The following is a 24,240-nucleotide window of genomic DNA, read 5'->3' as shown; positions in this document are numbered from 1 at the left end:
GGGAGGCGGGGAGTGGCCTGCGGCCCTGCTCCTCATGGAACCCCAACTAGCTTCCTCCTCCCATGGTAGGGGAACACCTCCTTCACTGCTCTTACCTCACTTCCCTCCGCTCCACCAAGACCCCAGAGCATTCACTGCTCCTCTTCCCCCTCCCTCCCAGGCAAACCAGGGAGAAAGTTGCCTTCAGGTCTGTCCTTAAACGAGGAACAGGGCAGTCCAGCTGCCATTTGGAGCCGGGAGGGAAGATGCAGGCAGGTGATAGCAAGCAGCACACGCTGTCAAGTGCTGCCACTAGGTGACAACAGACATGGCCTGACCAGCATCCAGTGGATGTGGCCACCGGGGGAGACCGGCCTGGAGAGCTGAGCCCAAGAAGCCAGAGTGTGGCCACGTGAGAAATGCCCGCGAATGAGTCCATTCTAAAGGAGATCAATCCTGGGTATTCATTGGAAGGACTGATGCTAAAGCTGAAACTGCAATACTTTGGCCACCTCATATGACGAGTTGACTCATTGGAAAAGACTCTGATGCTGGGAGGGATTGGCGGCGGGAGGAGAAGGGGCCGACAGAGAATGAGATGGCTGGATGGCATCACCGACTCTGTGGACATGAGTTTGAGTGAACTCCGGGAGTTGGTGATGGACAGGGAGGCCTGGCGTGCTGTGATTCATGGGGTCGCAGAGAGTCGGACACGACTGAGCGACTGAACTGAACTGAACTGAACTGAGGAGCGGGAGGCGATGGGGTGATTCATTCAGGAACTCAGCTCAAAGCCAGTGTGGAGGGAGTAGCTGAAGAGGTGTGTGTGTGTGTGTGTGTGTGTGTAGCTGAAGTGGTCTGTGTGTGTGTATGTGTGTAGCTGAAAGGTTGTGTTTATGTGTGTGTGTATGTGTGTAGCTGAAGTGGTCTGTGTGTGTGTATGTGTGTAGCTGAAGGGTTGTGTGTGTGTGTATGGTGTGTATGTGTGTGTAGCTGAAGGGGTATGTGTGTGTGTGTGTGTGTGTGTGTTCTGAACCTTGGGGCGTGAGGGAGACACTGCAGTTACAGGCGCTGAGAGCGTGGTCCTGGGCCTAAGCGGGCGGCTCCGCGTGCAGGTGGCGGAGTGGGCCTGGACGCCTGCACGTGAGCAGATCTGCCGTCCTCCGCCCTCTGCTTCCTGATCTGAGGCGAGGTCTCCTGAAATAGGAGGGGAGGTGGATGGAGGTGAGTGGTGACAGGGAGATGAGTGGGGACCATGGGGATGGTCTGATAAACCGTGTGGAAAACCACAGGGAGCTGAGAGGGGAAACCAACAGTGGGTAGCCTGGAAGTGTCCATTCTGCTCCTAGAAAGGGAGGCAAGAGCAAGGGTGCCCTCACCTCCGCTGAAGGAGGAGACAAACAGAACAGGCTCCATCTTGAAAGCAGGACTCTATCTTGGGCGGGATCTTGGACCAGACTGTGGACTTTGAGCTATATGGCCCGTATCTATGGAAATGACAATATCAACTGGAAAACCAGACACCACCACCACCACCACCCCCCCACCCGCAGTGGAAGAGCCCCAGGGCTCGTACCTAGACTCTTCGTCGCCTAAAAGAATACCCTACTTATTTGTGTAACCAAATAGACTCATAAATTCTATTATGCTTATTGGGGTTTGACCACAGGCCTATTGATAAGTGTCCACTGTTAACCACCCAGGCCTAAGGCAGACGAATCATGGGTTTAAGGCACGTGAACCGTCGCCTTCGCATCTTTCGTCTGTCCAGACTAGTTTAAGAGAATTTGGGGGGCGGTTTGAGCAGGTACACTCAGGATATATAAGGTTTTCACAAAAACTGGTCGGGGTCCTTGGCTAACAGGAGACTCTGCCTTGGGCCTGCCGGTATAATAAACTGCACTCCACTATCTGCATTGTCCTTCTGAGTGAATTGTTTGAGTTCTTTGTCTGAGCTCTTTGTTTCCTGGAACGCGTGGCTATGACACCACGACACGGAAGCACCTCCTGCAAGTGAAGGTGGACCGTTATTTCCTGTCCTGGGAATGCACAGTCCAACCTCAGGTGAACCCTTTTCTTAATGATCAGAGCATTTCTATTCTTGACCAACAAGCAGCTTCTGCATGAGAGAGAATTGCTTTCCTAATTGGGACCAAGAATCTTTTAATGTGTTAATTTTATCAGCCTCCATTTCCATGTTAATTTTATTTCACCTTTATTGTAAATCCTTATGGACTTAGCTCTCATTATGATTTCTTAAATTTATATATTGGTCCCTGGTGGCTCAGTTAAGAATCTGCCTACAATGCGGGAGACCCAGGTTTGATCCGTTGGTCGGAAAGATCCCCTGGAGAAGGAAATGGCAATCCACTCCAGTATTCTTGCCTGGAGAATTCCATCAACAGAGGAGTGTGGCAGGCTACAGTGTATGGTGTTGCAAAGAGTCAGACGTGACTGAGAAACTTACACAACTTTCACTTTCACTCTTACAACTAAGATTTTAAACCAGATCACCACTCATGACAAGTCTCATTGTGCTTTCATGTTGTACTTTTTAAACTCACTTCTTATCTCCAACTGCAAAATAGTTACATCCTAAGGAGATGATTTTAAGGCCTGAAGATGTTGCAGAAATGTGGGCTAATTCTATGCGTGGAATCGTTTTAATTATACGTAGTGACTAAGACCTGCGTTCTGTGCAGAGAAGCAAATGCGTTTTAACGCCATTAATCATCACAGTCTCAAACACCCCATCCTCCTGGACTGACCAAGATAATGTGACCTGAAAAAGTAAAAAAGGAAAAAAATAAATAAAAACTCATTTGGTAAAATCTGGAAATTGTGTTTCAGCCAGATGGTTATATTAAACATGCATGAAGTCCTCTAGAGCCCATATTATTTCCTGAGACCGCACCACAGAGGGCTTGACCAGTGGGAAGCTGGGGACCCAGTCCAACTGCTCGATGCAGAGCTCAGATTTGATAGTCAGATAATAAATATTACTCAAGTTAGAGAAGAGCCAGCAAACATCTATCAAGTAATAAGTTTTTAAATTTGTACTTTGCTAAAATTGTCTTTAAACCTCAAGAAAACTCTAATCCGCAGTTATACAGACTTTGTCTTATAGGATAAATACTTAAAGCTTAAGAATTACCTTAAATAATTCTGGTGGTTCCGATGGTAAAGAATCTGCCTGCAATGAGGGAGACCTGGGTTTAATTCCTGTGTTGGAAAGATCCCCTGGAAAAGGGAATGGCAACCCACTCCAGTTTTCTTGCCTGGGAAATCCCATGGACAGAGGACCCTGGAAGGTTGCTGTTCATAGGGTCACAAAGTCAGACACAATTGAGAGACTCACACTTTGCCTTTTTACTTTAGAACCACAGGTGGTCGCTGTTGCATATACGGTGTTTTTGCTCTGTCTGTTTTGTTTGCAACCCTTCAAATGCACAGAAAAACCATTGTGAGCTCACACGCCAAATTAAGAACAGGCTGAGGGCTTCAAATCAAAAGTGTAGACATTTCCAGCTATATTTCAGCTCTTTCAGTGATGAACATCTCAGTAGTTTCCAACAAGGCTCAGATGGTAATTAAACTCTTCTTAAATTCCTCTAGAATTCTAAAAATCCTTGAGCCAACTTTTCTTTTCCTTTAATTCCCACTTGTGTCTACTCTGACCTCCAGAGCTGGCAAACCCTTTTCTTCCTTAAAGCCTTGGAAGTAGATGAAGTCTTAAGGAGAACAATCCCATTCATTTTATCCTAATTTGACACAAAATGGTTTCCAGACCCTCTACAATCTTGAATGCCCTTCTTGGCATCTTGCTGCCAATGGAGCTCCTAAAACATGTCCTCTGGGACCTCACAGCTCTGGAACCTTCATGTAACCTCTGTGGATGTGTTTGAACTGCTGCATAACCTAATTTGGAGGGAATATTGGAATCACTATCACCTTCACATAGATTCAGTGTTTTTGTTTTGGCTGAGCTATCATCTGGCCTCTGCAGTAATTTCCATAAAGAATTGAGACATTTCTTTGTAATAAAATTGCAGATTTCTAGATTCAAATACAGTCAAAGTTTCCAGGAGGAGCTCAAAAACATTGCATGAGTGAATGACACTGAAATCTTTGGATTTCTGTGAAGTAAGTGTAAATCCTTCTGTGGGAAATGTGTTCTTTTGTGTATGAAACAAGTATAAAGCCCTTTGGGGTGAGGCTGACCAGAAACACGGTTTAGTGTGTGAAATAGTGAGCCACATGGGAAAGGTGCCTGCATCTCTATGCTGGGCCCTTGATCCCCCATCTCTCCTTCAGGAGGCCCCATAACGAAGATGGGTGTATATGGAAAAGTCACTTATCTTTAAAGGTCTTATTTTTGGTTTGGCATTGTGAAACATGTTAGAAGGTTAGTGTGAAAAAATAGGTGTTTTAAAAGGCATTCCCTTTTTCATAATTCCACTTTTATGTACAAAAGCCTCAGAAACCCAGAAGATTTCTATCCTGGTGTTTTCCCAGCCCTCAGAATGTCTGCATTTTCTCCACTATTGTTAACTGCAGAAGGGGACTGTGGGTGTTGCTGAAAACACCCGCTCCTGCCGCCCCATCACAAAGATCCGCAGTGACTTGTTTCCTTGTGCTTTTTAACCTTCACACCTACCAGACACATCAGGCTTCACTTCCACCTGGCACTGGCGCTAAAAATAGCTGACTCCAGTAGCGAATCACTTTACACCATTACATCGTCTACACAGTGGTACAGCTCCTGGGTTCTAGAGCTGTATCTGCCCCTGGCTTGTTCCCACTGCTGATTCTTGTTTCTGTTTAAAATTGTTTTGGCTGCACTGGGTCTTCATAGCAGCAGGCAGGCTTTCTCTAGTTGCGGCGCGTAGGCTTAGCTGCACCTCAGCATGGCGATCTTCGTTCCCAGACCAGGGACTGAACCCACACCTCTGCCTTGGAAGGCAGGTTCTCAACCACTGGGCCACCGGGGAAGTCCCTCCCACACCCCCGCCACTATTGTCTTTCACCTTGAAACTTAGGAGAAGACAAACCCTTCATTCCCCAGAGCTGCCCGAGGACACACAGGTACCATGCACATGTGAAGAACACCATATTTAAAGAAGAATTAGAATAAAGTGTCTCTACATAAACCCTCTTGTTCTGCAGTTGAGGAGGGTAAGATGCTTATATTTTGAGGAGGAGACACCGGGCTCGGCAGGAAAGGGGAAAGGAGTCTTTTTAAACTGGATTTTATAATCATTTGGGACCTAAAATCTTAATATGGAAACACACTAGATCTGTCCTCACGAGCCCTCTGGTTCATTTTTCACATGGGTGTGGAAGATGGAAATCACTGTTTGCTACTGGCTCATAACATCACTACATCCCAGTCATTTCCCGGGCTTGGCAGCATTCATGGAAAGAACCCACACCTTTCCATTCTTGCCATGTTATACAGAGTACATATTCTCTGAAGCCTTCTAAAAAGATGTTCGCAAACAGCACCCCTGCTCCAAAAAGTCCCACACACATTTATCAAGTGAACAAGTACAAATTTAGCAATTTTAATCAATGTCCTTGCAGATGAGTGTAGATATGTATATGCATATATACATATATATATATATATATCTCAAAATTGAGAATTTACAAGTAAGATTTGATACATTTGGTCTAGCAGTGGGTAAGTCCACAGAATAAATCTTAAGTAGGCTATATTTCCTTCAGTGGCGTTTTTAATAATTCAGTTCTACTGCATAGAGAGGGATCCAAAGCTTAAATTTAGCTACTTTGGGAGGAGTCCAGTGAGAAAAAAGAAAGCGGGTGTTGTTCCATGAAGCGAGCTGAGCATGTTGATACTGATCCCTGGAGATACTGAAGCATCTGAACTTTGGGCCTAAAAACGATGAAAATCGCACCATGCATCCCCGTAGCGGAGTGTCTGTGCCATCTCTGGGACGTGCTGTTATAAGTAAAACATGTAGAGAAGCGAAGTTAACAGCAACACTGAAGCCGGTGTGTGGTCCAGGCCAAGACGTAGGACTGAGCTCCAGATTGAAGGCACCTGAAGTGTCCAGTGTCCACCATGTGGCCTTGCTGACACTGGGACAGCAGTGGGGCTTGGGACACTGCCTCTTCTCCTGCTCGCAGGCCCTCACTCAAGTTAACGAGGGGGTCAGCAGAGCAAGCTTCCGGCACGATCTTCCTGCGGTTACCACTTCCCCGGGATGGAGACCCCACACTCGTACCAGCCCACGTAGTAGTAGGGGGTTCCAAAACCTATGTTGCCAAAGCTGACTGGCTCCTGGCGGTACTGGCGATGGTAGCCTGGAAGGTTAAAAAAAAGAGAGAGAGAAAATGCATCTGTGACACTGTGATTTATAATAGAAAATGGATATTTGGTTTTCATCCCCACTCCTGGCATGAGGCTCCCCAAACCCTTGGAATTTCCTGAGTGGTAAGAGCAATAACTCTGATATTGACACTGAAACGCCAATATTTTGGCCACCTGATGAGGAGAGCTGACTCATTTGAAAAGACCCTGATGATAGGAAAGATTGAAGGCAGGAGAAGGGGACGGCAGAGGATGAGATGGTTGGATGGCATCACCGACTCAATGGCCATGAGTTTGGGTAGACTCCAGGAGTTGGTGATGGACAGGGAGGCCTGGCGTGCTACAGTTCATGGGGTTGCAAAGAGTTGGACATGACTGAGCGACTGAACTGAACTGAACTGAAGAACAATAAAAGTGTCTGGGAAATGATTATTTCGTAATAAACCTCTTCAACCACATGTGGGCTTATGTTAATGAAGTGGCTCCTGGAAAGCACCTGAGGGTAAGGGCTAGTCACCAGAGGACCAACCGTGGGATTATGGAGTGGGGGCTTCCGTCCCACCCCCAACCTCAGGGAGGAGAGAGGAGCTAGAGATTGAGTTCAGTCACTCATGGTCAATACTTTCATCAATTGTACCTATGTAATGAAGCCTTCATGGGCTTCCCTGGTGGCTCAGTGGTAAAGAATCCATCTGTAATGCAGGAGCCACAGGAGATGTGAGTTCAGGCCCTGGAAAGGAAGATCCTCTGGAGGAGGGAATGGCAACCCACTCCAGTATTCTTGCCTGGAGAATTCCATGAACTGAGAAACCTAGTGGGCTACAGTCCATGGGGTCGCAGAGTCAGACATGAGTGAGCAACTAAGCACAGAAGCAATGAAGCCTCTATAATGCGGGTGGGCCTCAGCCAATCAGTTGAAGGCTCTAGTAGAAAAAGACTGACTTTCCCTGAGGACAGGGGTATTCTGCCTTCAGACTTGAACTGCAACATCAGCTCTTCCCTAGATCTCCAGCAGCCTTGTTGGGCTACCCTGTAGATTTTGGACTTGCCGTTTCCACAATCATATAAGCCAATTCCTTACAATAAATCTCATCCTCTATTTCTCTCTCCTCACTATCTCTCTGTCTCTATCTTTCTGCTGTTGGTTCTGATTCTCTGGAGAAACCCGCCTAATAAACTTGTTTTACTGGAGTTAATAATGTATTACAAATTGTTAACTTTGAGATGAATATACTTATTTCCTCTTACAATGCCATCATGAAATAATTGATTCACAGTCTCCTGAAACATTTCCTGGTTGGTTTGAGTTTATTTATTTTTTATTTCTCTGTACTCTTTTTCATGCCATTCTCCCCCTGGAAGACTCTCTAATCTTTGCATGAATTTTTATGACTCAGCCCAGACTCCGCATCTTCTGAAAACTTCCCCTGGCAGCCTCAAGTGGCCTGCCTCTCTTGAACTCAGAGACTGACTATAATCTGCACAATTACCTGATAATGGGACAGTCATGTGACAAAACTTGCCATTGTTTGCACTTTAAGTTGTCTGCTCTAGTTACCTTTCATATATTTATCCTTATTTTCCAATTCTGACTGTGTTTCCTGAGAGTAGGGATAAAGTCTTATGTTCCTCTGTATCCCTACCTCTCCAAAGTAAAAGGGAAAGTGTTAGTCACTCAATTGTGTCCAACTCTTTGTGACCTCATGGACCACAGTCCTCCAGGCTCCTCTGTCCACAGAACTCTCCAGGCAAGAATACTGCAGTGGATAGCCATTCCCTTCTTCAGGGCATCTTCCCGATCCAGGGATCAAACCTAGGTCTCCTGCATTACAGGCAGGTGCTTTACTGTCTGAGCCACCTCTCCAAGGCTCACTCCAAATACAGCACATGGTAGGAGTACTTTGTTGATTCCTTATTTTTATGATCAAAAATGCTGCTAACATCCATCTTCAAATGGTAAACCAAAGGCAGAGATAGCATGAATTTTCTCCTTATGTTAGCCCTCCTCCCCACCCCCCAGTATAATAGGTCAGGCCTTTGTTCACATTACCTTGAATGTTAGGGAGGGCTTCTATGTACGAGTGAGGCCCTGTTCTTCCATCAAGGTGTGAATCCACAAATTGACAGTGGTCTTCACCTCTTCCCCAACTGTCCCCAATGCTGTAGAATGTATCTGCAAAAAGGAATTTGATGAGTCAGTGACTGACCCAAAAATGCTACAGGTGATTTAGGAATTTGCACAAACTTGAAGAACCAACACCAAAAAAAAAAAAAAGATGTCATTTTTATCATACGGGACTGGAGTGCAAAAATAGGAAGTCAAGAGATACTTAACAGGCACATTTGGCCTTGGAGTACAAAATGAAACAGGGCAAAGACTAACAGTTTTGCCAAGAGAACGCACTAGTCATAGCAACATCCTCTTCCAACAGCAAAAGAGAAGACTCTACACATGAACATCACCAGATGGTCGACAACAAAATCAGATTGATTATATCCTTTGCGGTCGAAGGTGGAGAAGCTCTATACAGTCAGCAAAAACAAGACTGGGAGCTACTGTGGCTGAGATCATGAATTCCTTATTGCCAAATTCAGACTTAAATTGAAGAAAGTAGGGAAAACCACTAGACTATTCAGGTATGACCAAAATCAAATCCCTTAGGATTATACAGTGGAAGTGACAAATAGATTCAAGGGATTAGATCTGATAGAGTGTCTGAAGAACTATGGACAGAGGTTCATGACACTGTATGGGAGTCAGTGATCAAAACCATCCCCAAGAAACCGAAATGCAAAAAGGCAAAATGGCTGTCTCAGGAGGCCTTACAAATATCTGAGAAAAGAAGAGAAGCTAAAGGCAAGGGAGAAAAGGAAACATATACCCACCTGAATGCAGAGTTCCAAAGAATAGCAAGGAGAGATAAGAAAGCCTTACTCAGCAATCAATGCAAACAAATAGAGGAAAACAATAGAATGGGAAAGACAAGAGTTCTCTTCAAGAAAATTAGAGATACCAAAGGAATATTTCATGCAAAGATGGGCACAAAAAAGGACAGAAATGGTATGGACCTAACAGAGGCAGAAGATATTAAGAAAAGGTGGCAAGAATACATGTAAGAGCTATACAAAAAAGATCTTAATTACCCAGATAACCATGATGGTGTGATCACTCACGTAGAACCAGACATCCTGGAGTGCGAAGTCAAGTGGGCCTTAGGAAGCATCACTACAAACAAAGCTAGTGGAGGTGATGGAATTCCAGTTGAGCTATTTCAAATCCTAAAAGATGATGCTGTGAAAGTGCTGCACTCAATATGCCAGCAAATTTGGAAAACTCAGCAGTAGCCACAGGACTGGAAAAGGTCAGTGTTCATTCCAATCCCAAAGAAAGGCAATGCCAAAGAATGTTCAAACTACCACACAATTGCACTCATCTCACACGCTAGCAAAATAATGCTCAAAATTCTCCAAGTGAGGCTTCAACAGTATGTGAACCAAGAAATTCCAGATGTTCAAGCTGGATTTAGAAAAGGCAGAGGAATTAGAGATCAAATTGCCAACATCTGCTGGATCATAGAAAAAGCAAGATAATTCCAGAAAAACATCTACTTCTGCTTCAATGACTATGCCAAAGCCTTGGACTGTGTGGATCACAACAAACTGGAAAATTCTGAAAGAGATGGGAATACCAGACCACCATACCTGCCTCCTGAGAAATCTGTATGCAGGTCAAGAAGCAACAGTTAGAACTGAACATGGAACAATGGACTGGTTCCAAATTGAGAAATGAGTACATCAAGGCTGTATATTGTCACCCTGTTTATTTAACTTATCTGCAGAGTATATCATGTGAAATGCTGGGCTGGATGAAGCACAAGCTGGAATCAAGATTGCCAGGAGAAATATCGATAACCTCAGATATGCAAATGACACCACCCTTATGGCAGAAAGTAAAGAGGAACTAAAGAGCCTCTTGATGAAAGTGAAAGAGGAGCATGAAAAAGCTGGCTTAAAACTCAACATTCAGAAAACTAAGATGATGGCATCCAGTCCCTTTACTTCATGGCAAATAGATGGGGAAACAATGGAAACAGTATTTTCTTGGGCTCCAAAATCACTGCAGATGGTGACTGCAGCCATGAAATTAAAAGGCACTTGCTCCTTGGAAGAAAAGTTATGACCAATTTAGACAGGATATTTAAAAGCAGAGACATTACTTTGTCAACAAAGGTACATCTAGTCAAAGCTATGGTTTTCCCAGTTGGCATGTACAGATGTGACAGTTGGACTATAAAGAAAGCTGAGTGCCAAAGAATCGATGCTTTTGAGCTGTGGTGTTGGAGAATACTCTTGAGAGTCCCTTGGACTGCAAGGAGATCCAATCAGTCAATCCTAAAGGAAACCAGTCCTGAATATTCATTGGAAGGACTGATGTTGAAGCTGAAACTCCAATACTTTGGCCACCTGATGGGAAGAAATGACTCACTGGAAAAGACCCTGATGCTGGGAAAGACTGAAGGCAGGAGGAGAAGGGGATGACAGCAGATGAGATGGTTGGATGGCATCAGGGACTCAGTGGACATGAGTTTGAGCAAGCTCTGGGAGTTGGTGATGGACAGGGAAGCCTGGCGTGCTGCAGTCCAGGGGGTTGCAAAGAGTCAGACACAACTGAGGGAATAAACTGAAGAGGGCACATTACTTACACTTTGTGTCTCACACTTTCCATGTTTAGAAGATGGTGTTAATGGCACTGATTTCAAAGCATTGTAAGGATTTATTGAGATCATGTATGCTATATACTTAGCAAGTGTTCCTTAAATGGAAACTACAAATATTTTAGGCATTTTCAGCTAATAAATGAGAGACCTTTCCACTCTTTGGTTTCAAAAAAGGTGGAATCTCTGATAGTCAGAGAATATTTTCCGACACCATTATGAAAAGCATGAATATGTGTAAAAATAGACTTATTTTCCTAAGTAACTAGAAGTAGGGCGTGTCTGTAGCAGGAGGTGCTGTCCTTGGTCCTGAACCAGAGCTGCACAGTAGGGCCAAGTTGTTTCTCTCAACCCTGCGATACCAGACATGGCATCCCCTCCCAGGAATTCTGAAGCAGAGGAGGAAAAGGGCAGTGTGGGAGAAGGGGGGAAAGCAGAGAGAAACAGACACTTTTTGTCGGGAGAGGCATAAGCACTGATAAATTGCTGGAGTGGGGGATGGTTGGGGAGATTTTGAGATTATCGAGAAACGATGATCACTAGCAACAAATAAAAGAACAAAATAACTGACCTATGATAAAATGTAAACCAGCTGCAGGAAAGTTTTTTTTTTTAATGTTATGCTAAAACATTAAAAGTTGTGTGAATTTTGCAATATGAAACAATTATGTGTAGGTGGGTGAGTCAAAGCCAGCTGGGTAGAAACGGCATTTTGAAATGTTAGTAGTTCAAAGCACGTATGTTATTCTCTGTTTGAATCCCCTACCGTGATGAAAACAATGTAATTTTTGTTTGGACACAGAATAAATAGTGCAGCTCATCTACGTTTCACCATCTGCATTTTTTCTCTGTGAAGTTGTGCCGGTGGCAAGGACCGTAGTGTGGACTTGTCCTCAATAATTCCAGCTTACACGCATGCCGACTGTTATAGAATCAGCAACAAAGAAGAATGCCCTTTGATTTTCTAATAGAATTCTGGACTTCATTCCTAAAAAGCAGTAGACTGAAAATATATACATATATTCTTGAGTACCAGTGTGAAAACAAGTCACTCTAGCATAGAGCCTGCAAAACGGGTTTGCATTTGAGCCAGACTGAGACGTGACTGGTCCACACCTCAATTGCATTCTGGTGCACCTGCTATGTCAAGTTAGTATCTGATCAACTAGAAACTTTTCATACCTTCCCACAGCATGCCATCCCCAAAGACCTACCTTTCAGGTTGTCACTGAGGTAGATCTTATACCGCAGTGAATTGCAAAGAACGACTCCCACAAACTTCCTGTACCATGTCCGCTTCACATACTGTCGGCCATGGCAGTCCGTGTAGCCAGGGTCATGTTTGAAAGCAAACGGGATCCAGATGGGCTCACCACCTGGACAACACAAAGCACATCTTCCAAGTCACAGCGCTTCACAGTGTTTATACTCTTGTACAAAGTACCAGACATGTCGGCTTATTCACTGGGCCTTGCCCTCCTTGCAGGGCTTTTCTGAGCAGTTTTCCCATCTCACGATGGGTACGCTCTCTCTCCTCTTTCTTTGTACTGAAGTACAGCTCAAGAGTTCCTCACACCTGAAGATATTTCAACTATTTGCATTTCCATAAAGGATTCTCAGAGTAAGAAAAAGCCTTTTGGCCTCACGGAACATAAGCTATAATGACAAGTTTGACCTTGGGGGTCATACCATCCCACCTCCCCACTCCCAAAGCCCCTCAGCATAGATGCCTTCTGCTCCTGTCACTCCTAAGACCTGTCCTGAACTTAGGCAATAGGTTTTTCTCTGTTTATTTGAAAAACAAAGTAAGCTTTTTTGTACTCTTAATCCATTCTGTTATCTTTTCATCAATTTTAAATATTCAAGGAGGTTAGGAAAATAGTTACCACTTCACAGGTTATTGGCCACCCACAACGGTTTTTATAGCTATTGTCTATGCCATGGTGTACTTAGTCACTTAGTCATGTTCGACTCTTTGCAACTTCATGGACTATAGCCTGCCAGGCTCCTCTGTCCATGGCGTTTCTACAGGCAATACTGGAGTGGGTAGCTATGCCCTCCTCCAGGGAACCTTCCCAACCCAGGAATCAAACAGGGGTCTCCTGCATTGCAGGTGGATTCTTTACCAACTGAACTACCAGGGAAGCCCAGCTATCGTCTACTAGGGCTCTATCTAACAATTTCCAGACCATTTTTTTCCCTAGGAGAGCGGGTACAAAGAAACCACAGAAGTTGCTGGAAAATTATGACAATACAAAAATGGTTTGGCATGTCTACTTGTGAGTAACCATAACAATCTCATGTTCAATATCCAACTTTATTACTAGAATGTCAAGATTATGCAGAAGAGCAACTTACCTGGTGGCCTCACGACAAGAAGAGGATTATCTGTAGAATGAAAAAGAAACAGCTGACTTCACTATTATGTCATGGAGCCACAAAACTATGGAAATTTTTTGTAACTGAAAGGGCTAACCAAGCTGCAGTAGATCAAGAAAGTGTAAGATTCACTTGGCGTATGCCAAGACTTTAAAAATTTTATATCACAGTCTCAGAAGTTACATTTATATCTTTCTACTCTCCAATTTCAGCCCTCAGTTTCTTGATAACTATTTAGATTTGAATTATTTGGATTTTTTTCTATAGATATTTATCATGTTAATTCTAATAGTTGCCAAGAGACCACGTTATTTTTAGGAAATGCAACCATAAACATAGACACATTATTGCAGCAAATTAACCACTGATAAAGGTTTCCTTGTACTCTTTCTTAAATGCTAATGAGAAACACACTTCTTAGATGAAACAGGTGAAAACACCAATTTTGATGTCCTTTGTCAACAGTTCCAGTATAAAACATATTCAAGATTTTTTTCCATATATTTTGATTCAGTAGATTTAAATCACTGCATTTAAAAATATCTTCCAACGGCAAATGTTCTGGGATCAAGCTACATGTAGGGAATAATCTAATCAAATGGAAGCTAGAGCCACATTAGTGTGGAGCTGACCCTGCTGGGCTCCTGTAGGTGTTTGTCTTGGGACATGGGCACCAACTCTCCCACCTGGCTTCCTGTACAGAGAGGCTGCCAACCCAGGAACTGCCACCATGAACCAGCTGTGTGTACTGCCTCAGACCATGACCACGGGACACTTCACCAAAGGGTCTGAGAGCTCTGCACACCAGCAACCCAAAGTAGCGACATCTTCTGACTGACACTGCTTGCAGAATGGACAGCATTTTAATTAAACCCTCCATATTAAGTAGAGATACCGTTGTCTCCTAGGAAAGGAAGCATCCTAGAGATCTGACTGATTGAAAGAAGCAACTGCCCCTCAGATCACATGACATGTGTGAACTTCGGCTGCTTTCAATAACAATAAAGAAATTACCTCTGCAACTAGATGGATTCAAAGTTATCTTTCCCACATGGCTAATAACTAGATTTTCTTCCCTTTTCATTGGAATTTGCTCTTTTCACTTTTCAATCTGTTCCAATGAAGACTACTTTTATTATCCAAGATTTAACTTAGCAGAAAGAAAATCATGTTTACCTTATAAAGTGATATCCAATACGAACTGACTAAACAGAAGTTATACTTGTTCAGTTTTTATTCTATTGTAGGCCTGATTTCAGATTATTTGTTTTTAATGAAATGAAGAAAAAAGAACATGAAGTCATCCATACCTGATTCTGTAACAAATGAGACTGAAGAGCTAACAGGTCCATAGCCGTGAGGATTTTTAGCTTGAACTTTAAAATAATACCTGAAATTTGAAGAAAACATAGTTTGAAAGAGAACCTTGTTTAATTTTTGTGTAATGAGACAAACAGCCAACTACTGAGCACTTACTCTGTGGCAGGGTTTGAGTCTTATCTTTTCACAAATGCATACAACATCACTATTTCTTCATGTTATTTCTAAACTTTCTCCTTTTCAAATAACTTTTCAGAACAATATAATGAACAGCATAGACATGTTCCCACTAGGAATGGAGGGGCGTACTAGGCAAACAGGTCACTTGGACTCTGTGTGTTATTTAGAGCACCAAGGGTTCGCCCACCCCATGCAGGCCATGCCCTGCAGGCCTGCCATTGGACGGTATGGCCCCCTCCTGTCTCATCTTGAGTTCCACCAGCAAGACAGAGAAGCTGGAGCAGGGAGCAATGCTTACTGAGCAGAATTCCAGTTCTAGCCTAAGTCTCATCCCTGGACGTCGTGTATAAATGCAGGATGTCTGATGGGCTGATGATGATGCAACCTGCTGTTGGCAGGGAGAGGCTAAGCCAGTCCAGAGGCTGGCCTCCTCGGGGGAACAAACATGACAGCAATGTTCTGGGCGCAGGACAAGTGCTACGCTTGGCTCTGGAGCCTTAACATCACCGAGTCTCCAGCTTCTGTGCCTCAAGGAAAGAGAAGCAAGTCTGGGAAGGGGAAGTGGAAAAGGCCTGCAGAGGCTCTGCTGGGGATTAATCTTTGTCTTGGAACAGAGAATGTGCTAGAAAGCACATGGCCTGAATCAGCCTGTTCATCTAGAAGGAGATAAGCCAGTTCGGCCGGGAGTCCAACAGCGTCTTTCTTTGGACTCTCATGAGCTACAGGACCAAAAGCAGTGATGAGAAAATACTGGAGGCCAACACAGTTGAGACCTACTTTACCTGCAGTATCTCTATGCTGTCCAACCCCATGGAATTCTAGGTATTATCTGTGCCCTCTTAGTCCTTAACTGGGGCTCCCCTGGTGGCTCAGATGATAAAGAATCTGCCTGCAATGAGGGAGACCTGGATTCGATCCCTGAGTCAGGAAGATTCCCCTGGAGAAGGAAATGACAACCCACTCTAGTGTCTTGCCTGGAGAATTCCATGGACAGAGGAGCCTGGCGGGCTACCGTCCATGGGGTTGCAAAGAGTCAGACATGACTGAGCAACTAATACACACAGTCCCTAACTGCTTCCAGGTAAAGAAAGAGGGTTAAAAAAAAATTGGGCAGGGGAGTGTGTCCACCACCTCAGAGGGTTCAGAAGGGGCCTTGGCTTCTGGGCAACAGGAGCTACACTTCAATGTTACAAAATCCTATGTTTAAGTCAGACACACAGATCACACGCACTAATTAAGATGCACTAAAGTTTTAAAAGGAGAACTATTTACACCCAGAGAGCAATGGCGCATGTCTGTTGCACCTCTGCCCTGGCACCGAGGCTACTGAGCATCTGAGCTGAGGTCCCCAGGGGAGCCTCTGGCCTCACAGTTACACAGAGGTATTTGACTTTGGGTTTGATTGAACAGAGAGCAAAGAAAAAGTCCATTTGGTAAAACCAAGTCTTCTCTTAAGCTTTTCAAGAAAGTATATTCACATCTCATTTAGGACAGAATCCTTTCTAAAATTTCATTAAAAAAAAAAAAAAAGATACGCACAATTAAGAACATATGAGTTCCCAAATCTCAATTCACTCAGCACTTTGTGTGTTCTCAATTGTGCATACTTCTAACTCAGCGGTCGTGGAGTTATTTAAGGCAAACTCCGCTGGCAGTTCAAACAGTGGGTTTGGCATACGTCAACAGTAAAAGTCAAACTTTACAGACGCCTTTTCCTTTAAAAAAAAAATAGGAAATTGAAACCTAGGGTGTGATACTGATATTCAGAGGCTACCAGGGACATTTATTTCTGCTGTATCTTTCTCGGGCCATCCCTGGAGGCAACCTGGTACCACTTCCCCAGTTCGGCAGAAGGAAGCACCCTGTGCAGTAGAGGTGATGGCAGAGGGGTGACCCATTGGCTGGGAGAGCCTATTCCAATTTCTTAGCTGTATCCATTCTATTTTACACTGAAACCTAAATATTCTCCAAATTGACCCCCCTGTCCACGCAACAACTCCATTCCTCCACAAAACCCAGTTCTAAAGATGTATTTCCATTTGAACTCCACCTACTGTGTCAAAATAAGTTTACATATGCCCAGCTGAAAAACAATATGGTATTATTTAAAAAAGTAAAATTTTCAAAAATCACATTAAATGTTTTTCTACAGACTAAAATATATATTTCATACCCTGAAGTGTCTCTATCTCACCTAAGTAACAAAAGCATCCCACACCTTGCCTTCTTATACAAGCTTCTGGCACCTTCTTTTGAATAGGTTCCATGGTGGCAGATCTGTATACCTTGGGCTTCCCAGGTGGTGCTAGGGGTAAAGAAACTGCCTGCCAATGCAGGAGACACAAGAGAAGCGGGTTTGATCCCTGGGTCGGGAAGACCCCCTGGAGGAGGGCATGGCAACCCACTCCAGTAATCTTGCCTGGAGAATCCCATGGACAGAGTTGCCTGGAGGGCTACAGTCCCTGGGGTCACAAAGAGTTGGAGATGACTGAAGCAACTTAGCATGCACTCAGGCATGGAGGGGTCTGAAGGAAATCCTCACAGGAGGAAGTCAGCGAGCACTCTCCCTCCAAAGAACAAAAGACAAGCTAGCCACACTTGGGGAGAACCCCCAGTGGCTGCTGCTGCTCCCAGTCCGTCTCCCAGGGCCCCCAGCATGGGTGGACGCAGGACGCAAGCCTCGGGAGACACTGGGGCCCATCTGCCACCAGCTGGTCCAGCCACTAGCCCCCTCTCTCCTCCGTCCCCCGACCGCATCGGCCTCCTGCTCTTCCTCAAACACACCAGCTTCCCAACACCCTTCCTGCCTCAAGCAACTTGACAGCTCATTTACCTTCTCCAGGTCAAATGCTGGGCATCTTCCTCACCTGACCGCCCCTTATCCTCAAGCTCAGGAAAAAAGCCCCGTATTACACACTCACAGCACAGGGTACTTCTCTCTCAGAATGCTGGTCGGGGAAAGTCCATATCTACGTGTTTATAAACCATGGGTCTCTGTCAGACTGTGAGCACCATGAGGGGCCATGGTGTATTGTAGGCCCCTCCCCAACCCCTCTGCTCTTCCCTCTTTGGAGCCTGGGGCCTGGCCCTGAGCACTCAGTAAGCTCTCACTGAGTGAACCGTGGACACTCATTCATACCTATAGGAAGAATGAATAAACCATCCCACATAACTATCCCCTGACAGTATTCAAAACGCAACATCAGTTTGGTACCAACAGTTGTCACAAGAAAACTGGGCTGTTGGGGTAGGGGCAGCAGGAGTCCAGGATTTACAAGTAGCCAGGAGGCCAAGCATATCTAAGGCCTCCTTCAGCTGCTCCTGAGGCTGGGCTGTAAAAACATTCACTCTGAACACAATTAAAAACCATCAAAAAAAAAGGGATGTTGACTTTGTTTTCTTTCGTTTTGTTCTTGGTTTAATGAATCAACTTTTCATTACTATCAGGGAAGAACTAAGAAAAGGGCTTTCTCAATTTCCTGATATTTTTATTTGCTCAATCCAGAAATTTGTAATAGTTTATGAAAGCTCAGTTCAAGTGAGCCCAGGGCGTTAACAGGCCCTGAGCAAAGTTCTCCGCTAGTTCAGAAGTCTCTCGGTGCCCAAGGCTATTGTCCAGTTTCTATCCCTTTCAACAGTTCTGTTTAAGGGTCAACAGTTCTGTTTAAGGAGAGCATTTTGTTCCAATCTCCTCTGTGTTCCTCTGACTGTATAAAAAAACGGGAGACCTCGGGCCCCAGTCACATCATTCAGAACATTTTGCTGTGGAAATATGGTGGCTGGACGTGACGTGGTGTGCTGGAGCCATGCTACAGGCCTCAGAGAGCAGATTGTTAAATATCAGCAATTCTGCAGTCCCAGACTAGCTTGGAATTGGCAAATACCATAAAGCAGTTGTTACTTTTTTTTTTCCCAGACAGCCAGTTTACAAGCACACCACAGCGCGACCATTGTGTCCTTGATGTTCCGCCCACATTCACCCACCAAGGATGGAAGCTTTCCTGATGGTTGTTACCAGCAAGACCAGAGAATATAAAATAGGAAATGCACACACACACTGTTTGCACCCTCGAGACAAGTTCTGCACATTTCATACTGAGGGCTAAAAACTCACTCCCAGATGGCCCTCTGGCTGGCGACCCACTTCTCCGTGTAGGAAGCCATGCATCTTACAACTGATATTAACGTGTAAAATACATCTTTCTTGAAAGATCCGAACTTCCACATCATAGAGGTTGAGTACCAGCTATTAAAATGTTTAGCCAGTTCATACAACTCAACAACAACAACAAAACAAACAACCCAATTGAAAAATGGGCAAAGAACCTAATTAGACATTTATCCACAGAAGAAATATACAAGGCCAACAGGTACATGAAAAGATGGTCAACATCACTAGCTGTTAGAGAAATGCAAATCAAGACTACAATGAGGTACCCCTCATACCAATCAGAATGGCCATCACCAAAAACTCTACAAATAACAAATGCTGGAAAGGGTGTGGAGAAAAGGGAACCCTCCTACACTGTTGGTAGAAATAAATAAGTTGGTGCAGCCACTACAGAAAACAACATGGAGATTTCTCAAAAAGCTAAAAATAGAATTACAGTGAGATCTAGCACTCCCACTCCTGGGCCTACAATGTAGCTTTATGTTCATCGGAGCCCTATTTACAATAGCAAAGACATGGAAACAACCTAAATATCCATCAACAAATATAGAAGATATGGTACATATATACAATGGAATACTGGGAATATTACTCAGCCATGAAAAAGAATGAAACAATGTCATCTGGAGCAACATGGATGGCACTAAAAATTATCCTACTAAGTGAAGTAAGTCAGAAAGAGAAAGACAAACACCATATGATATCACTTATATGCAGGAATTAAAATATAGCACAAAAGAACCTACCTATGAAATAAAAACAGAGTTGCAGACACAGGGAACAGACTTGTGGTTAGCAAGGGTTGGGGAGGCATGGAGTGGGAGGCTGGAGTTAGCAGGTGCAAATTATTATATACAGAATGAATAAACAAGAAAGTCCTACTGTAGAGCAAAAGAACTATATTAAATATCCTGTGATAAACCACAATCAAAAAGAATATAAAAAAGAATGTGTGTATGTATGTATATATGTCTGAATACACACACACACATATACACACACACATATATATAGGAGATCCAACCAGTCCATCCTAAAGGAGATCAGACCTGGGTGTTCATTGGATGGACTGATGTTAAAGCTAAAACTCCAATACTTTGGCCACCTCATGCGAAGAGTTGACTCATTGGAAAAGACTCTGATGCTGGGAGGGATTGGGGGTGGGAGGAGAAGGGGAAGACAGAGAATGAGATGGCTGGATGGCATCACCGACTCGATGGAACTCCGGGAGTTGGTGATGGACAGGGAGGCCTGGCGTGCTGTGATTCATGGGGTCACAAAGAGTCAGAAACGACAGAGTGACTGAACTGAACTGAACTGAATCACTTTTTGGTACAGCAGAAATTAACAAACATTGTAAATCAACTACAATAAAAAATGCTTCTCAATCACTGCTCCACTAATGTCATATATGAAGCTTGCGCTGCATAAAGTCACCATGTTGGTGACGGCAAAGAGGTGGATTCCCTTTCAACACACAGAACAATCTTACCCTTCCCAATGGTAGGTAGTTTCCGTCTCTGGACAATGGGGAACAAAACGTAAACACAATAACCTAACAGTCACAAAGCACACAGCCCTTTCTGTAAAGAAACGCTCACGAGACATGGTGAGCTTTCTCGTCCAGTCTGTGAGAGGCAACTAGAGAATTCAAGAGAAGCTGTAAGAGCACGCTGAGTTAGTCCTTTCCTTTCCAACCGAAGGATGTCAGTGGCCACGCACACAGGCCTCAGTTTCTGCTCATAATGCTGGACGCATCATACCTCGTGTTGGGCTTCAGGTTCTCAATGGGCAGGTGGGTTACTGATGAAGCCCGGGTGGACCACTTGTTCCTGATGAAGTCTTCATAGGATGCACTGTAAACCAAGTAACCTGCAGGATGAGAGGAGGCGGAGCCCAGTGAGCTTCAAGGAAGCACATCGCCCAAGAGGCGTAACTCAGGGGGCGGTGGGAGGAGCCGTGGGGTGGGGGCAGCTCTGTGGGAAAAGTCTAGAAGGCGAGCAAGCAGTGTGCTGGGTCGGGAGGGGGTAGAACGCTGGTGCCCACTGGCGATACCAGATGCAGGTAACGGCAGACACACTTCCTGACGACTAGCTGGTTCCCTACTTTTCTTCCTTCTCCTGATCTCCCACAGTCCCGGGCTCACCTCGAACTAATCACATGTAAGCGTGAACGCACAGCTCAAGGGAAGAGCAGTGGCCTCCACACAAGTATCGAAGCAGTTCCCGGCGGAGGCGCATACAATTATCCTTCATGCAAAATGAAGCGTCGGTGGGGGCGAGTGCCGCGTCTTGTGGCTGAAAGGTCCCAAACTCGATAGGTCTCTCCACCTCTTGTTAGACTCTCCTGTGGCTTCTAGTTCTTGAATTCCTCTGCCTGCCCTCGCCCGTGACGTCCAGTGACAACAGCCAGGCAGCTCTGCCTTATCCGCTGTTAATGGACCTCAGCGGGTGGACTCTACCCTGATACCTGCCCAGCTTGCCAGGCTGCCCCCCGGGGCCAAGTGGCCTTCCTGTCGCAGCGCCACACAACCTTTACGCTGCTCTCCTTACGTGGGAAGGAAATATTGGTCAAGTACTTCCTCTGTGCCGAACGTTATGCCAAATACTTTGGATCGGGTTCTACTGTGATGAATTCTCCTGACCTTAGGTTTCTCTGTCTCCATTCTGACACAGGAGGAAACTGAGTCTTAGAGGTCAAATATCTGGTCCAAGTTCATATTTGTTAATTCAACCAATATTTATTGTGTGCCTCCTGCAAGTCAGTGCTACTGTATACTAAGTGCTAGAGATTAAATGATCATTCATTTTACTGAAAACTCCAGGAGCAGCAAGGCAGACAAATAGGATTAAACTGCTTGTTTATACAGCCTGATGGGAACTGTGTGCTGGGGCACTGGCAGATGGGGAGAGCCGGACACAGAGAGCTTTCCCAGGACCATGAAATGGGGCTGATAAGTAAAGGATGGGAAGCAGTTAAGCTGCACGGTGGGAAGTGGGGAGAAGTCCAGGTAGAGGGGTATCTGGGCAAAGCCGCAAGCGAGGGAGAAAGCAGGAGGCAGGAGGGCCTCAGAGGGGCAGGGTGAGGGGAAGGGTGACATGAAACGAAGCTAAAGAAGCATCAAACAACAACAAAAAAAATGCAAGCCTCTTTGATCACAGAGGCTTTTGCTTTTCATTCCAAAAGAAAAGGAAGACATTCAAGGGGCGACACAACAAGACTGTCTGCCGTGTATCTCTTGGGTGCCGAGTGGAGGACCAGACAGTGTGGTATATGGAGGGGGTGGTCTAGCAGGACAGTGGTGGCAATATCCCGGTGAGTGGTCACAACAGCTCAGGTACTGGGGTGGTTAATGGAGAACAATGGACGCGTGCAGGAAAGTCTGAAAGGTAAAGGTGACGGGATTGAGTGATGAACTGAATACAGAGGGGAAATAAAGAAGGAGATTGGAAGATGACTCCAAAGCTTCAGGCTTGCAAGAATGGACGGAGAGTGAGACAGAAAACCCAGATGAGCAGGTGTGTGTCTGGATCATGAGTCTGATTCTGGATATGCGGAGTCTGAGAAGCTTTGGCAGCGTGACGGATGATAATGCCAAGTGGACATGATTTTTCAGGTTGGGGCTCAGAGGAGAGCAGGCTGGGTCCTGACCTACAAACCAATGACTCATCACCACGAGGCACTGAAACCACCTGCGTCGGGACTTCCGTGCTGGTCCAGTGGTTGGGACCCCGTCTGCCATTGCAGGGGACACAGATTCGATGCCTGGTCCGGGAAGACCCCATGTTCGGAGGGGCAACGAAGCCCAGGCAGCGCAACTACCGAGCCCGTGCTCTAGAGCCCTCGGGCTGCGGCTGCTGAAGCCCATGCGCCCCACAGCCTCTGCTGTGCAACAAGCCGCTGCGACGGGAAGACCACACACAGCAACTAGACCGGGGCCTCCCATTCACCACAGCTAGAGAAAGCCTGAGGGCAGCGCTGAAGGCCCAGCACAGCCAAAAATAAACAAACAAAAATGTGTAAATGCTTGTAAATACATATATACATTTTTAAAAGACCTGTGCATAAAGAGGTCTTTAAAAAGACCTCCAGCTGAAGCTGAAGCTTTTCTTCTTACTCTGTTTTCTCTCTCCAGGATTTTACCCACACACATGTCTTTTTTAAGAAAATATATATTTATAAGCATTTAAAATTTTGTATTTATTTATTTTTGGCTGCGCTGGGTCTTCATGGCTGCACTCAGGCTTTCTCTAGCTGTGGTGAGTGGGAGGCTAGCTGGACTGGACTGAAGGACTGATGTTGAAGCTGAAGCTCCAACACTTTGGCCACCTGATGCGAAGACCTGACTCATTGGAAAAGACCCTGATGCTGGGAAAGATTGAGGGCAGGAGGAGAAGGGGACGACAGAGGACGAGATGGCTGGATGGCATCGCTGATGCAATAGACAAGAGTTTGAGCAAGTCCCGGGAGCTGGTGATGGACAGGGAGGCTGGCGTGCTGCAGTCCCTGGGGTCACAAAGAGTCGGACACGACTGAGCGGCTGAGCTGAGCTGAGCTGAGGAAGAAAGTGACTTAGGACCAGGCCTTAAGCGATCCCGAGCTTTAATGTCGGGCCACAGAGGATTAGCCTGTGAGGACACGGGCTGAGAGTCAGATCGCAGGTCAAGGAGGAGAAGATGAAGAAACTCAAAGGCATCGAAGAGGCAAATGGCTTCATTCAGCACCTGTTCTCCCCGATCGCCTCCCCAAGGGCTATTCTGGTGATGGGAAGAGTGGATTAGAGTCACACAGCTCCTCCCCAGCACACAGGGAGCAGAAACAGGGGGCCCGGGCTCTGAAGCCTTTTCAAAGAAATTCCTTCTTCTCTGTTTCCAACAACTAATTCATGGGACCTGGAAAATGTTGCTGCTCTCTCCATAGGGTACCCTCCTCCTCTGAAGATGGTGACATCAAGTCACATGAGCTGATGGTGACTCTGTACCCAACAAGGGTCCAGCGGGGGGCGGACGTGCCCGAGGAGCCCTGGCTTCAATGGATCAGCCCGGCTCATCCTCTTTGATCTCATATCCATTAGAATGCTGCACTTCATCCCATATACTACTCAGGTTTCCCTGCTTATCCTTGTGTCTGGATTTTTATAACGTGCTTGCTGAGCACATGTA

At 45.3% G+C, this 24,240-nt stretch overlaps 1 protein-coding gene across 1 annotated transcript in view; it reads right to left on the bottom strand.

Moving 5' to 3' along the window:
* Nucleotides 1-5,489: 5,489 nt before the first annotated feature.
* Nucleotides 5,490-24,240, bottom strand: part of FNDC1 (fibronectin type III domain containing 1) — a 109,107-nt gene continuing 90,356 nt past the window's right edge. Inside the window, exons 18-23 of the mRNA XM_055433027.2 lie at nt 20,842-20,950; nt 14,718-14,797; nt 13,387-13,416; nt 12,243-12,404; nt 8,364-8,486; nt 5,490-6,306 (exon numbers count right to left, since the gene is read on the bottom strand). Of these exons, the coding sequence (XP_055289002.2) occupies nt 6,191-6,306; nt 8,364-8,486; nt 12,243-12,404; nt 13,387-13,416; nt 14,718-14,797; nt 20,842-20,950 (620 nt within the window). The 3' untranslated portion in view covers nt 5,490-6,190. The remainder of the gene's footprint in view (nt 6,307-8,363; nt 8,487-12,242; nt 12,405-13,386; nt 13,417-14,717; nt 14,798-20,841; nt 20,951-24,240) is intronic.

The sequence above is a fragment of the Moschus berezovskii genome, chromosome 10 (assembly GCF_049115385.1).
Source record: "Moschus berezovskii isolate FMDL1 chromosome 10, NW_MosBer_1.0, whole genome shotgun sequence".
Taxonomy (NCBI): domain Eukaryota; kingdom Metazoa; phylum Chordata; class Mammalia; order Artiodactyla; family Moschidae; genus Moschus; species Moschus berezovskii.
This window is presented reverse-complemented; position numbering and strand designations above follow the sequence as displayed.